Raw genomic sequence first — 24,920 nt, 5'->3', positions numbered from 1 at the left:
CCAAGCTGATAGCAACGCCAGGAGCTGGATTCGAACAGGCGAATCCTAGTGTCTCCCGGTGTTGGTGACGAACGTAATCTCTGTGCGCCACCTGCCCCCCCTGAATGGATATTTGGATTAAACCAAGTTGTATGCAGTGATGAGCAGTCTTTCCCCGCGGAACACAAGTTACTTAACGTTACACGGGTCGCGCTATGTGTATGCTTTTTTTTAACGTTTCCTTCTCTCCGCTACGATGACCTCCGCTCTGCTTCGGCACGGACAGCACCCCTCAAGCACCCGTATGCACGTGTGAGTGTGAGCGTTTCAGTGTGTAACCAACAGCCCCGCTCCTCGGGCAGACAGAGAGACCGAGGGAGGAGAGATATAGAAAATGGCCAACAAGATTTGCGACGTTTAAATTCCTCTGGAAAAAAAGGAGTGAAATGCCAATGAGAGGGTTGAAATCAGTACTCGCAAAGGTGCCCCCCAAATATTTGTTTCTACTCGCACGGGCAAAATTCTGGCGCAATATGCAATGCCCTCGTTGTCGCACTGTACAGCCCTGCACACACACAAACACACCCACACACACACACACACACACACACACACACACACACACACACACACACACACACACACACACACACACACACAGTCACAGTCAACACACAAACACACCCACACACAGTCACGGTCAAGACACAAACACACCCACACACAGTCACACACACACACACACACACACACACACACACACACACCCACACACAGTCACAGTCAACACACAAACACACCCACACACAGTCACACACACACACACACACACACACACACACACCCCACACACAGTCACAGTCAACACACAAACACACCCACACACAGTCACAGTCAACACACAAACACACCCACACACAGTCACACACACACACACACACACACACACACACACCCACACACAGTCACAGTCAACACACACACACACACACACACACCCACACACAGTCACAGTCAACACACACACACACCCACACACAGTCACGGTCAACAGTCGCCGTGCTTCTCAGGTCAGGACCTGGCGTGCAGGTTGGCAATGACCCCGTCCTGAGGCAGGCCCTTGGCGGGCAGCTCCTCCGCGACCCCCCGGCGTCACCCAGCCCGTGGTCAGTGCTCTCGCAGCTGCTCTGAGGAGACTCCGGAGGAGGCTTGTACATCACACTGGCTAGCAGGAAGAAGATCGTCCCCAACACCTGGAGACACGGGAGGAGGGGGAGAGGGAGGAGGAGAGAGGGGGAGGGGAGGAGAGGGAGGAGGGAGAGGGAGAGGGGGAGGAGAGGGAGGAGGGAGAGGGGGGAGGAGAGGGGAGGAGAGGGGAGGAGAGGGAGGAGGAGAGGGAGGGGAGGAGGGAGAGGGAGGAGGGAGGAGGAGAGGGGGAGGAGGGAGAGGGGGAGGAGGGAGAGGGAGGAGGGAGGAGGGGGAGGGGGAGGAGGGAGGAGGAGGGAGGAGGGAGAGGGGGAGGGGGAGGAGAGGGAGGAGGGAGAGGGAGGAGGGAGAGGGGAGGAGAGGGAGGAGGGAGAGGGGGGAGGAGGGAGGGAGGAGAGGGGGAGGAGAGGGAGGAGGAGAGGGAGGAGGGAGAGGGAGGAGGGAGGAGGGAGAGGGGGAGGAGGAGAGGGGGAGGAGGAGAGGGAGGAGGGAGGAGGGAGAGGGGGAGGAGGGGGGAGGAGGAGAGGAGGAGAGGAGGGGGAGGGGGAGGAGAGGGAGGAGGAGAGGAGGGGGAGGGGGGGAGAGGGAGGGAGGGAGAGGGAGGAGGGAGAGGGGGAGGAGAGGGGAGGAGGGAGAGGGGAGGAGGGAGGGAGGAGAGGGGGAGGAGAGGGAGGAGGAGAGGGAGGAGGGAGAGGGAGGAGGGAGGAGGGGAGAGGGGAGGAGGGAGAGGGGGAGGAGGGAGAGGGAGGAGGGAGGAGGGAGGGGGGAGGAGGGGGAGGGAGAGGGAGGAGGGAGGGGGGAGAGGGGGAGGAGAGGGAGGAGGAGAGGAGGAGGAGAGGAGGAGGGAGAGGGAGGAGGAGGGAGGAGGGAGAGGGAGGAGAGGGAGGAGGGAGAGGGGGGAGGAGGGAGGAGGGAGAGGGAGGAGAGGGAGGAGGGAGAGGGGGGGAGAGGAGGAGGAGAGGGAGGAGGGAGAGGGGGGAGGAGGGAGGAGGGAGTGGGGAGGAGAGGGGAGGGGAGGGGGGGGGATGGAGAGGGGGGAGGGGAGAGGGAGGAGGGAGGAGGGAGTGGGGAGGAGAGGGAGGAGGGAGAGGGGGAGGAGGGAGGAGGGAGGGGGGGAGGAGGAGGAGGAGAGGGGAGGAGAGGGAGGAGGGAGAGGGGGAGGAGAGGGAGGAGGGAGAGGGGAGGAGGAGGGAGGGGGAGAGGGGGGAGGAGGGGGAGAGGGGGAGGAGGGAGGGAGGGGGAGAGAGGAGGGAGAGGGGGGAGGAGGGAGGAGGGAGAGGGAGGAGAGGAGGAGGGAGGGGGAGAGGAGGGAGAGGGAGGAGGAGGAGGGAGAGGGGAGGAGGGAGGAGGGAGAGGGGGAGGAGAGGAGGAGAGGGGGGAGGAGGGAGGAGGGGAGGGGGAGGAGGAGGAGAGGGGGGAGGAGAGGGAGGGAGAGGGGGGAGGAGGGAGGAGGGAGAGGGAGGAGAGGGAGGAGGGGAGGGGGAGGAGGGAGGGAGGAGGGAGGAGGGGAGAGGGGAGGGAGGAGGGAGAGGGGGAGGAGAGGGAGGAGGGAGAGGGGGGGGAGGGAGGAGGGAGAGGGAGGAGAGGGAGGAGAGGAGGGAGAGGGGGGAGGAGGGAGGGAGAGGGAGGAGAGGAGGGAGGAGGGAGGGGGGAGAGGGAGGAGGGAGAGGGGGGAGGAGGGAGGAGGGAGAGGGGAGGAGGGAGGAGGGAGAGGGGGGAGGAGGGAGGGAGAGGGAGGGAGGGAGAGGGAGGAGAGGAGGGAGGAGGGAGAGGGGAGGAGAGGAGGAGGGGAGGGGGGAGGAGGGAGGAGGGAGAGGGAGGAGGGGGGAGGAGAGGGAGGAGGGAGAGGGGGGAGGAGGGGGAGGGAGAGGGGAGGAGGGAGGAGGGAGAGGGGGGAGGGAGGAGGGAGAGGGGGAGGAGAGGAGGGAGAGGGAGGAGAGGGAGGAGGGAGAGGGAGGAGGGAGGAGGGAGAGGGAGGAGGGAGAGGGGGGAGGGAGGAGGGAGAGGGAGGAGGGAGGAGGGAGGAGGGAGGAGGGGAGGAGAGGGAGGAGGGAGAGGGGGGATGAGGGAGAGGGAGGGAGGGGAGAGGGAGGAGGGAGGAGGGAGGGAGGAGGAGAGGGAGGAGGGAGAGGGAGGAGGGAGGAGGGAGGAGGGGAGGGGAGGAGGAGGAGGGAGGAGGGAGGAGGGAGAGGGAGAGGGGAGGAGAGGGGGAGGAGGGAGAGGGAGAGGGGAGGAGAGGGAGGAGGGAGAGGGGGAGGAGGGAGAGGGGGGAGGAGGGAGAGGGAGGAGGGAGAGGGAGAGGGAGAGGGGGAGGGGGGAGGAGGGAGAGGGAGGAGGGAGGAGGGAGAGGGGAGGGGGAGGAGAGGGGGAGGAGAGGGAGGAGGGAGGAGGGAGAGGGAGGAGGAGGAGCGAGAGGGGGGAGGAGGGAGAGGGAGGAGAGGGAGGAGGGAGAGGGGGAGGAGAAGAGGGAGGAGGGAGGAGGGAGGAGGGAGAGGGAGAGGGAGGAGGGAGAGGGAGGAGGGTGAGGGAGGAGGGGGAGGGAGAGGGGAGGAAGGGAGGAGGGAGAAGGGAGAGGGAGAGGGAGGAGGGAGATGGAGAGGGAGAGGGAGGAGGGAGAGGGAGAGGGAGGAGGGAGAGGGAGAGGGAGAGGGAGAGGGAGAGGAGAGGGAGAGGGGGAGGGAGGAGGACAGGAGAGAGAGAGAATGAATTATACTGTTAAATATTCCATCGCACTGTATTGTTATTTGTATATACTTGACCACATCAGCCACAATTGTATAGCCCTGGCCTATTTTATTTTATAATTCTATTCTATTGTGTTTCTATTTTAATTGAGTTTATATTCCATTTTATTTTATTCTACTGTAATGTCCGACTCTTAACAATAAACACTGTTAGGACTGTCTGACTAGAATAGAAGACTAACTCAGTAGTTAACGTGAATGAATAGAAGACTATCTCAGTAGTTAACGTGAATGAATAGAAGACTATCTCAGTAGTTAACGTGAATGAATGGAAGACTAACTCAGTAGTTAACGTGAATGAATAGAAGACTATCTCAGTAGTTAACGTGAATGAATAGAAGACTATCTCAGTAGTTAACGTGAATGAATAGAAGACTATCTCAGTAGTTAACGTGAATGAATAGAAGACTATCTCAGTAGTTAACGTGAATGAATAGAAGACTATCTCAGTAGTTAACGTGAATGAATGGAAGACTATCTCAGTAGTTAACGTGAATGAATAGAAGACTAACTCAGTAGTTAACGTGAATGAATAGAAGACTATCTCAGTAGTTAACGTGAATAAATAGAAGACTATCTCAGTAGTTAACGTGAATGAATAGAAGACTAACTCAGTAGTTAACGTGAATGAATAGAAGACTATCTCAGTAGTTAACGTGAATGAATAGAAGACTATCTCAGTAGTTAACGTGAATGAATAGAAGACTAACTCAGTAGTTAACGTGAATGAATAGAAGACTATCTCAGTAGTTAACATGAATGAATAGAAGATTCAAGAATTTTTAAGATGGAAAGCAAGTGAATATGGTGCAAAAATGCAAAAGCAATGACCACTTATCACCAGCAGATGGCGGCCAATACAAACAAGAATTTTGCAGACTACCACTTTATTAGCAAAAGGTGTCGTTTTACAACACAGTCATAACCACCATCATTGTTATCTCACTCCCCTTAAAAGGCATCCAGACCCATTTGTAGTGTCTACGATGTCGCCCGCGGTGCAGGAGACCGGGGTTCGACTCCCACTCAGGGCATGTCAAATAAGACCGGTTTCATATATATATATATTATATATATATATATATTCTTACCGCATATATCTATCTATCCACATCTGTAAGTACATACCTGCATATGATCATTTTTACACACTGTATCTGTATACTATATCTATATCTGTACATATCCCTTACCTACTCTCACTAGTTACGCTGCTGGCCAGTATGACCTACTACATAGTGCTAGATACATGTATCTCTGTACATATTAACTATATATCACTTACTACAACTATGTACATACATCTGATTAGCACTATTACTCAGTAGTACTAGTAATTCATATATGTTATACCCAGTTTGATCACCTGTACATTGTATATTACTGTTTGCACTTTACTGTTACATTTGCACTCTGGTTGGATCACAAACTAATTTACGTTGTGCTGTACTTGTTGTGCTGTATAATGACAATACATTTTAATTAGAGATGCTCGATATTGGCTTTTTTACCGATACCGATATACCGATATTGTCCAACTCTTAATTTCCGATACCGATATCAACCGATACCGATATATGCAGGGTTTCCCTCCCAAAAAACGGAATAATTTCAGGTCATTAACATTATATATCTCTTGTCGTGTAATTAACACAACAGTATGCATACTTTGACAATAAATAAAATAATAATTTGTTCTTACTTGCTTGCCTGGGTAAATAAAGGTTTATCGATATTATCGGCCGATATTGGCATAAAAATGTGATATCGGAAAATATCGGTATCAGTTTAAAAAAAAAGAAAAGAAAAACACAATTTTTTTAACATATTATGTGAAAAATAATTGTGTTTTTTTTTCTTTTTTTTTAAACTGATACCGATATTTTCCGATATCACATTTTTATGCCAATATCGGCCGATAATATCGGTAGGCCGATAATATCGGACATCCCTAATTTTAATCGAATCTAATTGAATCTACTCTAATCTAATCTAATAAAGGCTAAAATGATTGATGAATGATAGTAGTAGTAGTAGTACCTTATATATGATGCCAGCTATAAGTGTGTATCTGCTCATGGTAGAGTTCTGGTAGAGGTAACAGGAGCCCTGCTCTCCACACTGGTCCTGCCACAGTAAGCAGGAGATGTCAATCACTGAGCCGAACGCTATCGGCCCTGGAATCCCGCCTTCAGAGGAACGACAACACGGATCAGACAGGTTGACACATGACCTTAAAGGCACACGCCAACATTTTGGGAAATTAGCTTAACCGTCTTCTCCAGACAGAGACAATTAGAAGATAGATACCAGTTTCCTCTCTGTGCGTTCAGTACTAGAAAGCTATCTGGCTGCAAGTTAGCCTAGCTTAGCACAATGAATGGAAGTGGACATGGCCGGTTAGCCTTGGCATTGTCTAACTAACACCTCTCCCCTGAAGGCTAACCGGCACTGTCCGCTACCATTGATTGTGCTAAGCTAGGCTAACGTGCAGCCTAGATAGCCTTCTGCTGAACGCACAGAGAGGAAACTGGTATCTATCTTCTTGTCTCTCTCTCTGGAGAAGACGGTAAGCTAATTTCCCCAAATGTTGGCGTGTTCCTTTAAATGACCCCTGATTCTGAGACGAATTAACTGATAGGGATTCATGTTTGTTAGGGTGAAATATTTCAAAGCAAATCAAGGGTTAAAGAATATACAGCAGACCTACCGAGGCTGCGAACCACAATCCACTGGATGCCGAGTCCAAAGGATCTCTGGTTGTCTGGGACACACCTGCAGGGAAGAATCAAGAATCAAGAATCAAGAGGTTTATTTGTCACATACCGTACATACCAGGGCATACAGTGAAATGCGGGTGGTCATGTCCGCATCGATTGTGCAATAATACACTAATAAAATAGACATCGAAAAAAAATAGGTAAGACACAAGATGTGTATGATAAAAAAAATACATGCTAAGTTCCTGAGAAACTGGTTCCTATGTACACTACTATACAATTTACAATTTTAACTCCGTAATTTTTATACTTAATGTATCTAAACTATACTATTACAATTCCTCCTTCCTTTAAAGTGACTTTTCCATTATTTAAAGGGGAACTATTTTACTATTTCTTTCACTATTTGGGCACTTTTACACAATTCCTGTGAGTCTATGGAACACCTCTGTAATTTTTTTTTTTTTTAATTCATTGTTTTGTATTTCTAATCAAGTCCTCAAAAACAGCATTTTTCTACCTCAAGATCTTAAGCCGTTTTGAGCCTGGGCTCCAACCACTGTGGTAAACCACTGCCTCGCCTGAACATTAACATGCAGCGGTGTCTCTCTGACATCACAAATCAGCACATTTTCAGATGACTCAGTTCAGTGAGGGTGAATATTGTGAGAGGAGAATTGGAAGAATGCGCCAATATGAGAATTAGAGACATAGATCATATTAATATAAGTCCACATAGCTAGGAAACAATGCTAAACACTGAAAAAGGCCATTTATAAGATAGTTCCCCTTTAAAGTGACATTTTGAGGGGGCAGTTTTAAGACCGGTCACACACACAAATACTTAAAACTGTCTGGGACACACATGTACGTACACACATGTACTGTGTAATGTATGCCGTTGGTGGCGCTCGAAGCATAGAAAAACTACCTCCCCCCCACCCCCACCCTTTTGTGCATGCATGATGAAACATAATACCGATAATCTAGCGTTGATTTCAGATTGATTCAATAATCAGGCGAGAAATGGCACGATTTATAATGAAATGCAGTAAAGCGCTGTTTGCCGGAGTTTCCTGGGATTACACAGGATCACTCCTAAACCTATACTCATATTCACCACGGTATAAAACGGAAATTTATCTGTTTTTTGCATGTTGACCGGAAGAAACTCACTGACAATCGACGTTGTTATTAGATCCATAGCTATAATATTTAATATAGGTTTAGCACTGCAAACACCGGAATGTATCCCCATTGAACAGAGCGCTGGCACACAACGGCCCAACTCCCCATAGCGACCTCTGGCGCTGAACCTGTTAAGACCGGTCGCATACACAAATACTTAAAACACCTGGTAGAAACCTACACAGAGTACACATGGTAGAAACCTACATGAACACAGGGAGAACATGGTAGAAACCTACATGAACACAGAGAACATGGTAGAAACCTACATGAACACAGAGTACATGGTAGAAACCTACATGAACACAGGGAGAACATGGTAGAAACCTACATGAACACAGGGAGAACATGGTAGAAACCTACGTGAACACAGGGAGAACATGGTAGAAACCTACATGAACACAGGGAGAACATGGTAGAAACCTACATGAACACAGGGAGAACATGCACACGCTTCTCCTGCCAGGGTTTGTTAGAGAATGAGGACCATTGTTTCTATACTTCTGTCTAATGTCCCACTTAGAGACATCTGCACTGGCAGGAAGCTACTGGACTGGTGGAAGTGCTCATCTTTGTTTAATTACGTACCAGGTATCATCTGTGTTGATGTATCTTTGCTCTCCGTTCGCACTAGGACCTATTCTCGGTACATACTCTATAGGTAGGGCAAATAAAAGTTCTGCTCCCTACTGAGAGTGGCTGTGAGAGCGGGGATGCTCAATTCTACCTGAGAGTGGCCTGTGAGTGTGGGGATGCTCAATTCTACCTACCTGAGCGTGGCCATGAGTGTGGGGATGCTCAATTCTACCTGAGCATGGCCTGTGAGTGTGGGGATGCTCAATTCTACCTGAGCATGGCCTGTGAGTGTGGGGATGCTCAATTCTACCTGAGCATGGCCTGTGAGTGTGGGGATGCTCAATTCTACCTACCTGAGAGTGGCTGTGAATGCGGGGATGCTCAATTCTACCTGAGCGTGGCGGTGAGAGTGGGGATGCTCAATTCTACCTACAGTACCTGAGCATGGCCTGTGAGAGCGGGGATGCTCAATTCTACCTACAGTACCTGAGCATGGCCTGTGAGAGCGGGGATGCTCAATTCTACCTACAGTACCTGAGCATGGCCTGTGAGAGCGGGGATGCTCAATTCTACCTACAGTACCTGAGCATGGCCTGTGAGAGCGGGGATGCTCAATTCTACCTACAGTACCTGAGCATGGCCTGTGAGAGCGGGGATGCTCAATTCTCCCTACCTGAGCATGGCCTGTGAGAGCGGGGATGCTCAATTCTCCCTACCTGAGCGTGGCTGTGAGAGCGGGGATGCTACAGAGGAAGGTGAAGGAGATGACGATGAAGAAGAAGGCGAGGAAGACCGGCATGTGCCCACAGGTGCTGCCACACTTCCCTGCCAGCGCCTGGCCCTCGCCACCCCAGGACACGTTGCCCACGACACAGCTGCACCCGGAGTAGACCTGGGGAGACACAGGGGCAGAGACGAGAGGAGATGCAGGGGTGTGAAGTACTCGAGTAATTGTACTTTGTTACAATACATAAGTACTGTTTTTGGGGGATTTGCACTTTACTCGAGTATTATTAGGTTTGTATACTTGTACTTTTACTCAATTACATTTCAGAGGGAAAAAAATAATTTTACTCCTTACATTTAAAACGCAGACCTACAAAGTACAAAGTACAAATCTCGCAGGTCCAACTATTTTAATTAGTGTATTTGTTTCTCTGGCCGAACTAACGCTAAGGTTATTAATCCTGCGGCCGCTCTTTATTTAAAAAACAGCCAATATCGTTGAATGAATAATAAGCTTGAATCAAAAGTCAAGTTCCTCACAAGACGACTCCTGAATCGTTTGAGGATGTCCGAGAAGAACACTTTCAGTTTGAACCGGCGTTGTTACGGTAAGACACGTTATTACCAAGCAGTCATCCGTCAAGACGCTTCACTTTCACTTTGACACTTCCCATTATTTTATTTTTTTTATTGATCTTTTCCCCCTCCATTTTCCTCTGATTTTCTCCCATCCCAATGTTAGTCGTTATGCCAATTCCCAATCCCTTCCTGGTCGCTGCGCACTTACCCCCCACAGTCAGATCATCTGGGAGAGTGGAGGCTATCACGTGCTTCCTCCGACACACGTCCAGCCAATCAACCGCTTCTTTTCACCTGGCAGCGCGGACTCTCACTGAGAGGGCGTAGCGTGTGGAAGGATCACACTACCCCCCTCAGATCCTATCCGCGCTTAGCAGGCGCCCCGTCCGAACTGTAGGAGTCACTGTTTACAACGACCCGGACTGGTGACAACCCCGGAGCTGTGAGCTGGATTCGAACAGGCGAATCCAGCTCACATCTCCGGGGCTGGTGACGAACGCATTCTCCGCTACGCCACCTAACCGCCTCTAACACTTCCCATTATTAACGAGCAGTCAAACCTCCAGAAAGCAACAGTTGTGATTGGAGGATCGACAAAAGAGGGTGGGGTTTGTTTGAGATACAGGTCTGATGTACAGTTTGATGATATGTACGGTACCTGTCTGCCGCTGGACGGCTCCGTGTGGTTGATGGCGCTGCAGCCGGCGTGGCACGGCGAGTAATACATGACGCCGTCGGCACCGCACACCGGGTTGTAGAGCTCCCTCACACAGCTGCAGCCTGCGTTACAGCCCACCGTCAGGTTCCTCTCTAACGACGAGCTGGAGGGAGGGAGAGGGGGGGGGGGGGGGGGGGGGGGAGAGGGGGGGGGGGGGGGGAGAGAGAGGGACAGAGAGGCAGAGATAGAGAGCAGAGAGAGATAGAGACAGAGAGAGAGACAGAGAGAGAGAGGGGGGAGAGAGAGAGGGGGGGGGGAGAGAGAGAGAGAGAGAGGGAGGGGGGAGAGGGGGGGAGGGGGGGGGAGGGGGAGAGGGGGGGGAGAGAGAGGGGGGGGGGGAGAGGGGGGGGAGAGGGGAGAGGGGGGAGAGAGAGGGAGAGGAGAGAGAGAAGCAGGGGGACAGAGAGAGAGGCAGAGACAGAGAGAGAGGCAGAGATAGAGAGAGATAGAGAGCAGAGAGATAGAGACAGAGGCAGAGAGAGAGAGAGAGAGACAGAGAGAAGCAGAGAAAGAGAGACAGAAAGAGGAAAAGAGAAAAGAGAGAGGCACACACACAATAAGAGATAACAAAAATAATGATGCATGGCAGAAGAGAGGGTAGCAGAGAGAAGTGTATATATATATTTATATAAGTATATTTATCCTTTAAAAAGAGGTTTTCAGGCGGCTGGGTGGCGCAGCGGACAATGCGCTCGTCACCAACGCAAGAGACACTGGTATCGAATCCAGCTGTCAGCGTTGCCTCCGGCTTGGCCGGCCGTCATACTGGCTCGATTGGCAGAGTCAGCGGGAGGGAAGCCGGTGGGTGGGTCTGGGTCGTTGTGGACAGCGACTCCTACAGTTCGGTCGGGGCGCCTGCACAGCGAGGGAAGGATCTGGGAGAGGTAGTGTGACCTTCCACACGTTACACTCCCCCAGTGAGAGTCCGCGCTGCCAGGTGAAAAGAAGCGGTGGGCTGGCTACACATGTGTCGGAGGAAGCATGTGATAGTCTCCGCCCTCCCAGACCAACGGTAGGGGGCAGAGTGCGCAACGACCAGGAAGGGGATTGGGAATTGGCATAACGACTAACATTGGGAGGGGAGAAAAAAAACGGAAAAAAGGAGGAAAAAGATAATAAAAAAATATATAGGTTTTCAAAACAAGATTTGGAATGCAAGCTCCTATTCTCCTCCTGTACTCTCTTTGAAATAAATACTCCAGTGACCGTGAGCTACTTGCGTAATGATGTATTCGGGTGTGGTGACACCTCTGAACGCTAGAGTGGCTTTTAATGAAGGAGCCATTCTGATGACATGGTTCCTTTCTCCTGCTGCTGACTACTGCGGTAAAGACTGGGCTCATTTCAGACCCATCCTGTCTGTCACACGTCTATTGATCTGATTGATTGATTGATTGATTGATTGATTGATTGAAAACTTTATTAACAGATACAGGTACAGTACAGTACAGCTCAATACACACAATTGTTAAGGGGATGCAGACCAGCGAAAGACTTTCGTCTTGTTTACATCAGGGTCCCCCATTTTCAATTCATCATTCTACAGATTGTGGTCTGAACCAGGGTCCAGAAAGTCACTTTAATGACTATTTGAAAGAAGAAACTACAGCCATTCTAATCAATGCATTCACCCTTGAGTCATAATTATAATATGAATATTTAAATAGGAAAACTGCTTTCTGTTTTCTGAATTGATTGAAGTTAAAGTGAATGGAACCGGGTTAGGGATAGAATGAGCTCTGGACTCTGACTCCATTGCCGACACCCTCGGCTCTGCTACCCATACTGTACGACTCTGTTGCCTATACTAGATGTATACCTACCTACTGTACTTACTGCCTTCACTGTTTACAACTGCCCTACACTGTAACCATAGTAATCATAATAATCATAACTACCTACCTACTGCTTTCACTGTCTAAACTGCCCTAGACTGTAATCATACAGTAGCAATCATAATCATCACAACTACCTACTGTACCTCACACTATAGTCTACCCATATAACTCTGTACGATAGCATGCACGACAGTGCTGTATATACCCATATTTATATTCTTATATTTACAGAATATATATATCCATATTTGTCTGAATATACCTGCATATAACCTTTATATCTATATACTTACTTATACACCTGCTGCATCTAACCCTTAGCTACATGTACAAATGCTGTATATACCATATATATATATTTATTTATTTATTCTCACCACATATATATCTATCCACACCTGTCTGTATTTACCTGCACATAGTCCTTTTACATATCTGTAGATACTATATCAATATCTGTACATATCCCTTACCTACTCTTACTAGTTACACTGCTGGCCAGTATGACTTACTTTTTTATACCTGTATCACTGTACATATTAATACTACAACTCTGTGCATACATCTGATTAGCATTATTACTCAGTAGTACTAATTTCTATATTTTGTACCCAGTTTAATCACCTGTACATTGTATATTACTATTGCACTTTACTGTTACATTTGCACTCTGGTTGGATGCCAACATTATAGAAGGTTAACCGTCTGTAATGTGGTAGTGAACGGGTTAACCTTCTATAGTGTGGTAGTGAAAGGGTTAATTACTGTGGGTCTGCTTTGTTCTGTCTGAGTTACCCGTTAACACTTAAACCAACTGACAGTTTTTTGATGACAGATTGGGTGTGATGATGTCATTATAATAACACAAGCTGTCGTTTTCTTATTTGTAATACTCAATAACGGTTTGAAGTGGATTTGAGTTTCTAATAACAAATGTGCTACTTGATGATTAACCCTTTCACTGCCACACGACAGAAGGTTAACCCTTTACTATCACACAACCGCGGAGCTAATCAAATCAAATCAAATCAAATTTATTTATAGGGCCCGACAACACACGTTAATGTCCCCATGGGCCGTACAGGTCTTCTTTAAACAAGTCAAGAAGACAACATAACAATAAGTCAAGAACAGAACAAGAACACCATAGGGTCCAAACATTTTTTAGATGAATGCAAATAAATGAAAGAATGCAAGCACTCCCAGACATACCCCACGCGAAGGTAAGGAAAAACTCACTAAAACCTAACAATAGGGAAAAAAAGCTCCACAGGCAATGTGGAGGAGAGAAACCTTAGAAGGGCCGTTCAAGGGGGGATCTCCCTTCTTAAGGCCTCTGCATGCTACAGCAAATACAAAGCAACTTCAACACAACATCGACAAAGCAACGGTGTTGCAGACACATTACCTTTATGCTTCTGCAAAATCAACGCGCAGCCTATGATGCAACAAAATGTACCCCGGATGTGCGGCTCGAGCGCGCCCAGCCCGCCTGAATACTTTGGGCAGCCGAAGGTGCGCACTCTAGCCATTACAAACGGATTTCCCTTCTCAACCATACATCGTTAGTATAATAATAGCCCTGTTTATGTTTGTTTTCGCTTGTGTTCTTATATAGTGTAATATCAACCCAGTCCATCCCCATTGTTTCCCCAATCTCCTTCCACGAATTCATCGTCATAATGCTATCCTTAGTTGTAGTCTTTAGACCCGCTATTATATAAATGTTGGTACTTTCGGACCTCCTCTGCAATACGTTCCTGCATTTGATTCATTTTAAACAAACAATTAAACAAGTGTAATGAAACAATACACTAGCTATCGAGCTCCTGTCAGAAAGTTTTCTTTTGGTCTCGAGCTCCTGTCAGAAAGTTTTCTTTTGGTCTCGAGCCAGGAACACTAGAAGTGACAGACAGCCCCGCCCCCATTCACTACCAACCAATCACTGCTACGCAATACCAACGCAACGGGTCTTTAGATTAGATTTTGGACACAGGTACGCAACGCCCAAGCAACACAGTCTACAAGACTGTCTGCAACAAGCGCGCTGAAATCGCGCCGATGTTGTGTTGAAGTTGCTTTGAATTTGCTGTAGCATGCAGAGGCCTTTAGATGTCGGTGATAGTAGTGTTGCAGACGGACAGTTGGTAAGCATGCACTCATGTGTGTAGTGAAACACAGATGAGTGCATGCAATAGCAACTGTACATTTTGAAAAATTAAAGATAGAGCTAATAGCGATAGCAACTGAACATTTTGAAAGATTAAAGATAGAGTTGATAGCGGATCTATTTGAGGCACAGGGGCGGCGCAAGAGGGTCACGTCCTCCCCGTCTTAGTCACGGGACATTCAACACTCCGGTCGTTGCTCAGGGACAGCCGGAGACAGGGGGAAGGGGGGTGGCGCAGAGAGGGTTGCGAACTCCCGGACATCATCGCTAATGATGCTAATGATGGAGCATCGCCGTCGGTTGTGTGATAGTAAAGGGCTAACCTTCTGTATTGTCACAGTGAAAGGGTTAACAGGCTGTCGTGTGGCAGTGAAAGGGTTAAAGGAAACAACAAGTTCAGAATAATACTACAATGACACTGTAACAGTCATCAGTTAGACCCTAATGTGAACAATTGTGATTTTATATGTTTGCTCATTGTACGCCTGTCTTTGAGCTGCAATTTTTGTATGAAAGGTGCCATACAAATAAAGTGTATTATTATTCTTATTATTATCACAGTGTTTCTCTCGTGTTAATTTGGCTTTTGAGAGACATATATACAGTCATTGCATCTCCCCTCCTGGACGCATCTATGCTTTTACCAAACGGTTCGTGTTTCCGCGTTCCCGCTTTGCGCTCCGATTGGCCACGCACGTTTCTGGTCATGTGACATGTGCGCCCAATCGCATGACGCGCCCATTTCCGCCTCGACCAGCAGCAAACTACCTAACGCCTACGATCCACACTCTAACCTTAACCAACTTCGAAAGAGCGCCTAAGCTTAACCGCCCAAAGTACTTGCCGTCACATGATTGGGCGTGCATATGTCACATGACCAGAAACGTCAGTGGCCAATCAGAGCGCAAAACGGGAACGCGCAAACACGAACCGTTTGGTAAAAGCAATCAGGCCTCCTGGACCTAGTGGGTCGTCTCACCCGTTCCAGAGTCTGGAGAACTGGTCCGGATGCTGGTTCTGGATCAGGCTGGAGCGGTACGGGCCCGTGACGCCGGCCATGGGCACGTTGGGGCAGTGGATGAGGAAGATGAAGATGGCCAGCAGGCTGACCAGGGCACAGATCATGCAGAAGCGGATGATTCCCCGACAGCGCAGGTTCATCCTCTTCACGATGTAGCCCCCCAGGAAGGTGCCTCCCCCGCCCGCGGGCACCACCATGTAGCCTGGGGAGAGGGAGGGGGAGGGAGGGAGGGAGGGAGGGAGGGAGGGAGAGGGAGAGGGAGAGGGAGAGGGAGAGGGAGGAGGAGGGAGAGGGAGAGGGAGAGGGAGAGGGAGAGGGAGGGAGGGAGGGAGGGAGGGAGGGAGGGAGGGAGGGAGGGAGGGAGGGAGAGGGAGAGGGAGAGGGAGAGGGAGGGAGGGAGGGAGGGAGGGAGGGAGGGAGGGAGGGAGGGAGGGAGGGAGAGGGAGGGAGGGAGGGAGGGAGGGAGGGAGGGAGGGAGGGAGGGAGGGAGGGAGGGAGGGAGAGGGAGAGGGAGAGGGAGAGGGAGAGGGAGAGGGAGAGGGAGAGGGAGAGGGAGAGGGAGAGGGAGAGGGAGAGGGAGGGAGGGACAGGAAACTGTTAGAACCTACAGCAGGGGTGGCCAACCCGTGGCTCACGAGCCGCATGTGGCTCTTTGCCCGTCAATGTGTGGCTCTTCCATCCATAAAAAAAAAAAAAAATAATAATATTATAATATATATATATATTTTTTTATATACTTTTTTTTGTATGTCATTCCATAAGGATGTAGAATAAACATTTACAGATTTTTTTTAAATGGTCCATTTGTACTGTACTGTACATGACATCAGAGGGTGACTATACTGTAGACGTCTGAGCACAGTACTGATGACATCAGAGGGTGACTATCATCATTTATTTATTCGTACATGGAATTACCACAGTCCAACAGTACATATTAATATAATTCACCAAATTCCATGGCCGAAAGGAACAGGAAGAAGAAAATGTCTTATATATACCTGCCCCTACACACACACACAACACACCGATAGACTTATTGCGTAAAAAGTAAACCAAACAGAATATACCCATTTTGCAAAAATGGAAACATCAACACAACTAAATTAAATCAACATAAATAAACCCATTTTGTGTATCTATCAGTCAAATTACATATTTACGTTCATTCATTTATACACACGCACGCACACACACACACACACACACACACACACGCACACGCACACGCACACGCACACGCACACACACACATGTATCTATACATTTATATAATGTATTATTCTATATTATACTTCTTTATAACATGGCGTTTTAACATTCGCCGAAATGCTTGATTGTGATTGGTCAATAGCGCTCGTCAGAGGTCCGTTATTACTTGATAACGGACCTCTGCCGAGCAATAATGACCGCTGTGCGCAGCTGTAGCAATCAAGCCCACTGACACACACTGCATCAGTGCAATCAGACACACCTGCTGGCAGCGGAGCGACAGAACAGAACTGCGTCTGCATTTGATCTCGTCTCGTCGATGGTGTAAAATGAATTAGGTATATTGTTAGTAAGTTAGCCATGTAATAAGCGGGATAATGTATAGCTATACTCGGTCATTGTCGCAAAATAATTGACCTTCACTACGTTTAAAGAACACCTCGCCGAGGCGCCTCGGTATTCTAAACTCTGTGTCGGTAAATTATTTTGCGACAATGACCTCGTAGCTATACATTATCCCTTACATTATACTATATAATTTAATAATTTTTATTTTATTATAATATAACTAAATCATACTATTTATACTACACCATATTGGTACAGTATTAATAATATACTATATGATGACATCAGAGGGTGACTGTAGAGGTCTGAGTACAGTACTGATGACATCAGAGGGCGACTGTAGAGGTCTGAGTACAGTACTGATGACATCAGAGGGTGACTATAGAGGTCTGAGTACAGTACTGATGACATCAGAGGGTGACTATAGAGGTCTGAGCACAGTACTGATGACATCAGAGGGTGACTATAGAGGTCTGAGCACAGTACTGATGACATCAGAGGGTGACTATAGAGGTCTGAGCACAGTACTGATGACATCAGAGGGTGACTGTAGAGGTCTGAGTACAGTACTGATGACATCAGAGGGTGACTATAGAGGTCTGAGTACAGTACTGATGACATCAGAGGGTGACTGTAGAGGTCTGAGTACAGTACTGATGACATCAGAGGGTGACTATAGAGGTCTGAGTACAGTACTGATGACATCAGAGGGTGACTATAGAGGTCTGAGTACAGTACTGATGACATCAGAGGGTGACTGTAGAGGTCTGAGTACAGTACTGATGACATCAGAGGGTGACTGTAGAGGTCTGAGTACAGTACTGATGACATCAGAGGGTGACTATAGAGGTCTGAACACAGTACTGATGACATCAGAGGGTGACTGTAGAGGTATGAGTACAGTACTGATGACATCAGAGGGTGACTATAGAGGTCTGAGTACAGTACTGATGACATCAGAGGGTGACTGTAGAGGTATGAGTACAGTACTGATGACATCAGAGGGTGACTGTAGAGGTCTGAGTACAGTACTGATGACATCAGAGGGTGACTGTAGAGACGTCTGAACACAGTACTGATGACATCAGAGGGTGACTGTAGAGACGTCTGAACACAGTACTGATGACATCAGAGGGTGACTATAGAGGTCTGAGTACAGTACTGATGACATCAGAGGGTGACTATAGAGGTCTGAGTACAGTACTGATGACATCAGAGGGTGACTGTAGAGGTCTGAGTACAGTACTGATGACATCAGAGGGTGACTGTAGAGGTCTGAGTACAGTACTGATGACATCAGAGGGTGACTGTAGAGGTCTGAGTACAGTACTGATGACATCAGAGGGTGACTGTAGAGGTCTGAGTACAGTACTGATGACATCAGAGGGTGACTGTAGAGGTCTGAACACAGTACTGATGACATCAGAGGGTGACTGTAGAGACGTCTGAGTACAGTACTGATGACATCAGAGGGTGACTGTAGAGGTCTGAGTACAGTACTGATGACATCAGAGGGTGACTGTAGAGGTCTGAGTACAGTACTGATGACATCAGAGGGTGACTGTAGAGGTCTGAGTACAGTACTGATGACATCAGAGGGTGACTGTAGAGGTCTGAGTACAGTACTGATGACATCAGAGGGTGACTGTAGAGGTCTGAACACAGTACTGATGACATCAGAGGGTGACTGTAGAGGTCTGAGTACAGTACTGATGACATCAGAGGGTGACTATAGAGGTCTGAGTACAGTACTGATGACATCAGAGGGTGACTGTAGAGGTCTGAGCACAGTACTGATGACATCAGAGGGTGACTGTAGAGGTCTGAGTACAGTACTGATGACATCAGAGGGTGACTGTAGAGACGTCTGAGTACAGTACTGATGACATCAGAGGGTGACTGTAGAGGTCTGAGTACAGTACTGATGACATCAGAGGGTGACTATAGAGGTCTGAGTACAGTACTGATGACATCAGAGGGTGACTATAGAGGTCTGAGCACAGTACTGATGACATCAGAGGGTGACTGTAGAGACGTCTGAGTACAGTACTGATGTCATCAGAGGGTGACTATAGAGGTCTGAGCACAGTACTGATGACATCAGAGGGTGACTATAGAGACGTCTGAGTACAGTACTGATGACATCAGAGGGTGACTGTAGAGGTCTGAGTACAGTACTGATGACATCAGAGGGTGACTGTAGAGGTCTGAGTACAGTACTGATGACATCAGAGGGTGACTGTAGAGGTCTGAGTACAGTACTGATGACATCAGAGGGTGACTATAGAGGTCTGAGCACAGTACTGATGACATCAGAGGGTGACTATAGAGGTCTGAGTACAGTACTGATGACATCAGAGGGTGACTGTAGAGGTCTGAGTACAGTACTGATGACATCAGAGGGTGACTATAGAGGTCTGAGTACAGTACTGATGACATCAGAGGGTGACTGTAGAGGTCTGAGCACAGTACTGATGACATCAGAGGGTGACTATAGAGGTCTGAGTACAGTACTGATGACATCAGAGGGTGACTGTAGAGGTCTGAGTACAGTACTGATGACATCAGAGGGTGACTGTAGAGACGTCTGAGCGCAGTACTGATGACATCAGAGGGTGACTGTAGAGGTCTGAGTACAGTACTGATGACATCAGAGGGTGACTGTAGAGGTCTGAGTACAGTACTGATGACATCAGAGGGTGACTATAGAGGTCTGAACACAGTACTGATGACATCAGAGGGTGACTATAGAGGTCTGAGTACAGTACTGATGACATCAGAGGGTGACTGTAGAGGTCTGAGCACAGTACTGATGACATCAGAGGGTGACTATAGAGGTCTGAGTACAGTACTGATGACATCAGAGGGTGACTGTAGAGGTCTGAGTACAGTACTGATGACATCAGAGGGTGACTGTAGAGGTCTGAGCACAGTACTGATGACATCAGAGGGTGACTATAGAGGTCTGAGCACAGTACTGATGACATCAGAGGGTGACTATAGAGGTCTGAGTACAGTACTGATGACATCAGAGGGTGACTATAGAGGTCTGAGTACAGTACTGATGACATCAGAGGGTGACTGTAGAGGTCTGAGTACAGTACTGATGACATCAGAGGGTGACTGTAGAGGTCTGAGCACAGTACTGATGACATCAGAGGGTGACTATAGAGGTCTGAGTACAGTACTGATGACATCAGAGGGTGACTGTAGAGGTCTGAGTACAGTACTGATGACATCAGAGGGTGACTGTAGAGGTCTGAGTACAGTACTGATGACATCAGAGGGTGACTATAGAGACGTCTGAGCACAGTACTGATGACATCAGAGGGTGACTATAGAGACGTCTGAGTACAGTACTGATGACATCAGAGGGTGACTGTAGAGGTCTGAGTACAGTACTGATGACATCAGAGGGTGACTGTAGAGGTCTGAGCACAGTACTGATGACATCAGAGGGTGACTGTAGAGGTCTGAGCACAGTACTGATGACATCAGAGGGTGACTGTAGAGGTCTGAGTACAGTACTGATGACATCAGAGGGTGACTATAGAGGTCTGAGTACAGTACTGATGACATCAGAGGGTGACTGTAGAGGTCTGAGTACAGTACTGATGACATCAGAGGGTGACTGTAGAGGTCTGAGTACAGTACTGATGACATCAGAGGGTGACTGTAGAGGTCTGAGTACAGTACTGATGACATCAGAGGGTGACTGTAGAGACATCTGAGTACAGTACTGATGACATCAGAGGGTGACTATAGAGGTCTGAGTACAGTACTGATGACATCAGAGGGTGACTGTAGAGACGTCTGAGCACAGTACTGATGACATCAGAGGGTGACTGTAGAGGTCTGAGTACAGTACTGATGACATCAGAGGGTGACTGTAGAGGTCTGAGTACAGTACTGATGACATCAGAGGGTGACTGTAGAGGTCTGAGTACAGTACTGATGACATCAGAGGGTGACTATAGAGGTCTGAGTACAGTACTGATGACATCAGAGGGTGACTGTAGAGACGTCTGAGCACAGTACTGATGACATCAGAGGGTGACTGTAGAGGTCTGAGTACAGTACTGATGACATCAGAGGGTGACTGTAGAGGTCTGAGTACAGTACTGATGACATCAGAGGGTGACTATAGAGGTCTGAACACAGTACTGATGACATCAGAGGGTGACTGTAGAGGTCTGAGTACAGTACTGATGACATCAGAGGGTGACTGTAGAGGTCTGAACACAGTACTGATGACATCAGAGGGTGACTGTAGAGGTCTGAGTACAGTACTGATGACATCAGAGGGTGACTATAGAGGTCTGAGTACAGTACTGATGACATCAGAGGGTGACTGTAGAGGTCTGAACACAGTACTGATGACATCAGAGGGTGACTGTAGAGGTCTGAGCACAGTACTGATGACATCAGAGGGTGACTGTAGAGACGTCTGAGTACAGTACTGATGACATCAGAGGGTGACTATAGAGGTCTGAGTACAGTACTGATGACATCAGAGGGTGACTGTAGAGGTCTGAGTACAGTACTGATGACATCAGAGGGTGACTATAGAGGTCTGAGTACAGTACTGATGACATCAGAGGGTGACTGTAGAGACATCTGAGTACAGTACTGATGACATCAGAGGGTGACTGTAGAGACGTCTGAGCACAGTACTGATGACATCAGAGGGTGACTGTAGAGGTCTGAGCACAGTACTGATGACATCAGAGGGTGACTATAGAGGTCTGAGTACAGTACTGATGACATCAGAGGGTGACTATAGAGGTCTGAGCACAGTACTGATGACATCAGAGGGTGACTATAGAGGTCTGAGTACAGTACTGATGACATCAGAGGGTGACTATAGAGGTCTGAACACAGTACTGATGACATCAGAGGGTGACTATAGAGGTCTGAGTACAGTACTGATGACATCAGAGGGTGACTGTAGAGGTCTGAACACAGTACTGATGACATCAGAGGGTGACTATAGAGACGTCTGAGTACAGTACTGATGACATCAGAGGGTGACTATAGAGGTCTGAGCACAGTACTGATGACATCAGAGGGTGACTGTAGAGGTCTGAGTACAGTACTGATGACATCAGAGGGTGACTGTAGAGGTCTGAGTACAGTACTGATGACATCAGAGGGTGACTGTAGAGGTCTGAGTACAGTACTGATGACATCAGAGGGTGACTATAGAGGTCTGAGTACAGTACTGATGACATCAGAGGGTGACTATAGAGGTCTGAGTACAGTACTGATGACATCAGAGGGTGACTATAGAGGTCTGAGTACAGTACTGATGACATCAGAGGGTGACTGTAGAGGTCTGAGTACAGTACTGATGACATCAGAGGGTGACTATAGAGGTCTGAGTACAGTACTGATGACATCAGAGGGTGACTGTAGAGGTCTGAGTACAGTACTGATGACATCAGAGGGTGACTATAGAGGTCTGAGTACAGTACTGATGACATCAGAGGGTGACTGTAGAGGTCTGAGTACAGTACTGATGACATCAGAGGGTGACTATAGAGGTCTGAGTACAGTACTGATGACATCAGAGGGTGACTGTAGAGGTCTGAGACACAGTACTGATGACATCAGAGGGTGACTATAGAGGTCTGAGCTACAGTACTGATGACATCAGAGGGTGACTGTAGAGGTCTGAGTACAGTACTGATGACATCAGAGGGTGACTGTAGAGGTCTGAGTACAGTACTGATGACATCAGAGGGTGACTATAGAGGTCTGAGCACAGTACTGATGACATCAGAGGGTGACTGTAGAGGTCTGAGTACAGTACTGATGACATCAGAGGGTGACTGTAGAGGTCTGATCACAGTACTGATGACATCAGAGGGTGACTATAGAGGTCTGAGACACAGTACTGATGACATCAGAGGGTGACTATAGAGGTCTGAGTACAGTACTGATGACATCAGAGGGTGACTGTAGAGGTCTGAACACAGTACTGATGACATCAGAGGGTGACTATAGAGGTCTGAGTACAGTACTGATGACATCAGAGGGTGACTGTAGAGGTCTGAGTACAGTACTGATGACATCAGAGGGTGACTGTAGAGGTCTGAGTACAGTACTGATGACATCAGAGGGTGACTATAGAGGTCTGAGTACAGTACTGATGACATCAGAGGGTGACTGTAGAGGTCTGAGTACAGTACTGATGACATCAGAGGGTGACTATAGAGGTCTGAGTACAGTACTGATGACATCAGAGGGTGACTATAGAGGTCTGAGCACAGTACTGATGACATCAGAGGGTGACTGTAGAGGTCTGAGTACAGTACTGATGACATCAGAGGGTGACTGTAGAGGTCTGAGTACAGTACTGATGACATCAGAGGGTGACTGTAGAGGTCTGAGTACAGTACTGATGACATCAGAGGGTGACTATAGAGGTCTGAGTACAGTACTGATGACATCAGAGGGTGACTGTAGAGGTCTGAGTACAGTACTGATGACATCAGAGGGTGACTGTAGAGGTCTGAGTACAGTACTGATGACATCAGAGGGTGACTATAGAGACGTCTGAGTACAGTACTGATGACATCAGAGGGTGACTGTAGAGGTCTGAGTACAGTACTGATGACATCAGAGGGTGACTGTAGAGGTCTGAGCTACAGTACTGATGACATCAGAGGGTGACTATAGAGGTCTGAGTACAGTACTGATGACATCAGAGGGTGACTGTAGAGGTCTGAGTCACAGTACTGATGACATCAGAGGGTGACTGTAGAGGTCTGAGTACAGTACTGATGACATCAGAGGGTGACTATAGAGGTCTGAGTACAGTACTGATGACATCAGAGGGTGACTGTAGAGGTCTGAGACACAGTACTGATGACATCAGAGGGTGACTATAGAGGTCTGAGTACAGTACTGATGACATCAGAGGGTGACTATAGAGGTCTGAGCACAGTACTGATGACATCAGAGGGTGACTGTAGAGGTCTGAGTACAGTACTGATGACATCAGAGGGTGACTATAGAGGTCTGAGTACAGTACTGATGACATCAGAGGGTGACTGTAGAGGTCTGAGTACAGTACTGATGACATCAGAGGGTGACTGTAGAGGTCTGAGTACAGTACTGATGACATCAGAGGGTGACTGTAGAGGTCTGAGTACAGTACTGATGACATCAGAGGGTGACTGTAGAGGTCTGAGTACAGTACTGATGACATCAGAGGGTGACTATAGAGGTCTGAGCACAGTACTGATGACATCAGAGGGTGACTGTAGAGGTCTGAGTACAGTACTGATGACATCAGAGGGTGACTGTAGAGGTCTGAGTACAGTACTGATGACATCAGAGGGTGACTGTAGAGGTCTGAGTACTGACATCAGAGGGTGACTGTAGAGGTCTGAACAGTACTGATGACATCAGAGGGTGACTGTAGAGGTCTGAGTACAGTACTGATGACATCAGAGGGTGACTATAGAGGTCTGAGTCACAGTACTGATGACATCAGAGGGTGACTATAGAGGTCTGAGCACAGTACTGATGACATCAGAGGGTGACTGTAGAGGTCTGAGTACAGTACTGATGACATCAGAGGGTGACTATAGAGGTCTGAGTACAGTACTGATGACATCAGAGGGTGACTGTAGAGGTCTGAGCACAGTACTGATGACATCAGAGGGTGACTATAGAGGTCTGAGTACAGTACTGATGACATCAGAGGTGACTATAGAGGTCTGAACACAGTACTGATGACATCAGAGGGTGACTATAGAGGTCTGAGACACAGTACTGATGACATCAGAGGGTGACTGTAGAGGTCTGAGTACAGTACTGATGACATCAGAGGGTGACTATAGAGGTCTGAACACAGTACTGATGACATCAGAGGGTGACTATAGAGG

At 48.2% G+C, this 24,920-nt stretch overlaps 1 protein-coding gene across 1 annotated transcript in view; it reads right to left on the bottom strand.

Annotated features, from left to right (window-relative positions):
• Nucleotides 1–1,050: 1,050 nt before the first annotated feature.
• Nucleotides 1,051–24,920, bottom strand: part of LOC311243448 (solute carrier organic anion transporter family member 4A1-like) — a gene marked incomplete at both ends in the record, with an annotated part of 25,711 nt that continues 1,841 nt past the window's right edge. Inside the window, 7 exon segments of the mRNA XM_084332681.1 lie at nucleotides 1,051–1,121; nucleotides 1,124–1,232; nucleotides 5,970–6,118; nucleotides 6,640–6,704; nucleotides 9,130–9,305; nucleotides 10,377–10,539; nucleotides 15,424–15,667. Coding sequence (XP_084188807.1) covers nucleotides 1,051–1,121; nucleotides 1,124–1,232; nucleotides 5,970–6,118; nucleotides 6,640–6,704; nucleotides 9,130–9,305; nucleotides 10,377–10,539; nucleotides 15,424–15,667 — 977 coding nt within the window.

The sequence above is a fragment of the Notolepis coatsorum genome (assembly GCF_963971535.1).
Source record: "Notolepis coatsorum genome assembly, chromosome: 17".
NCBI lineage: Eukaryota > Metazoa > Chordata > Actinopteri > Aulopiformes > Paralepididae > Notolepis > Notolepis coatsorum.
The sequence above is the reverse complement of the archived record's forward strand: the minus strand, read 5'-3'. Positions and strand labels throughout refer to the sequence as shown.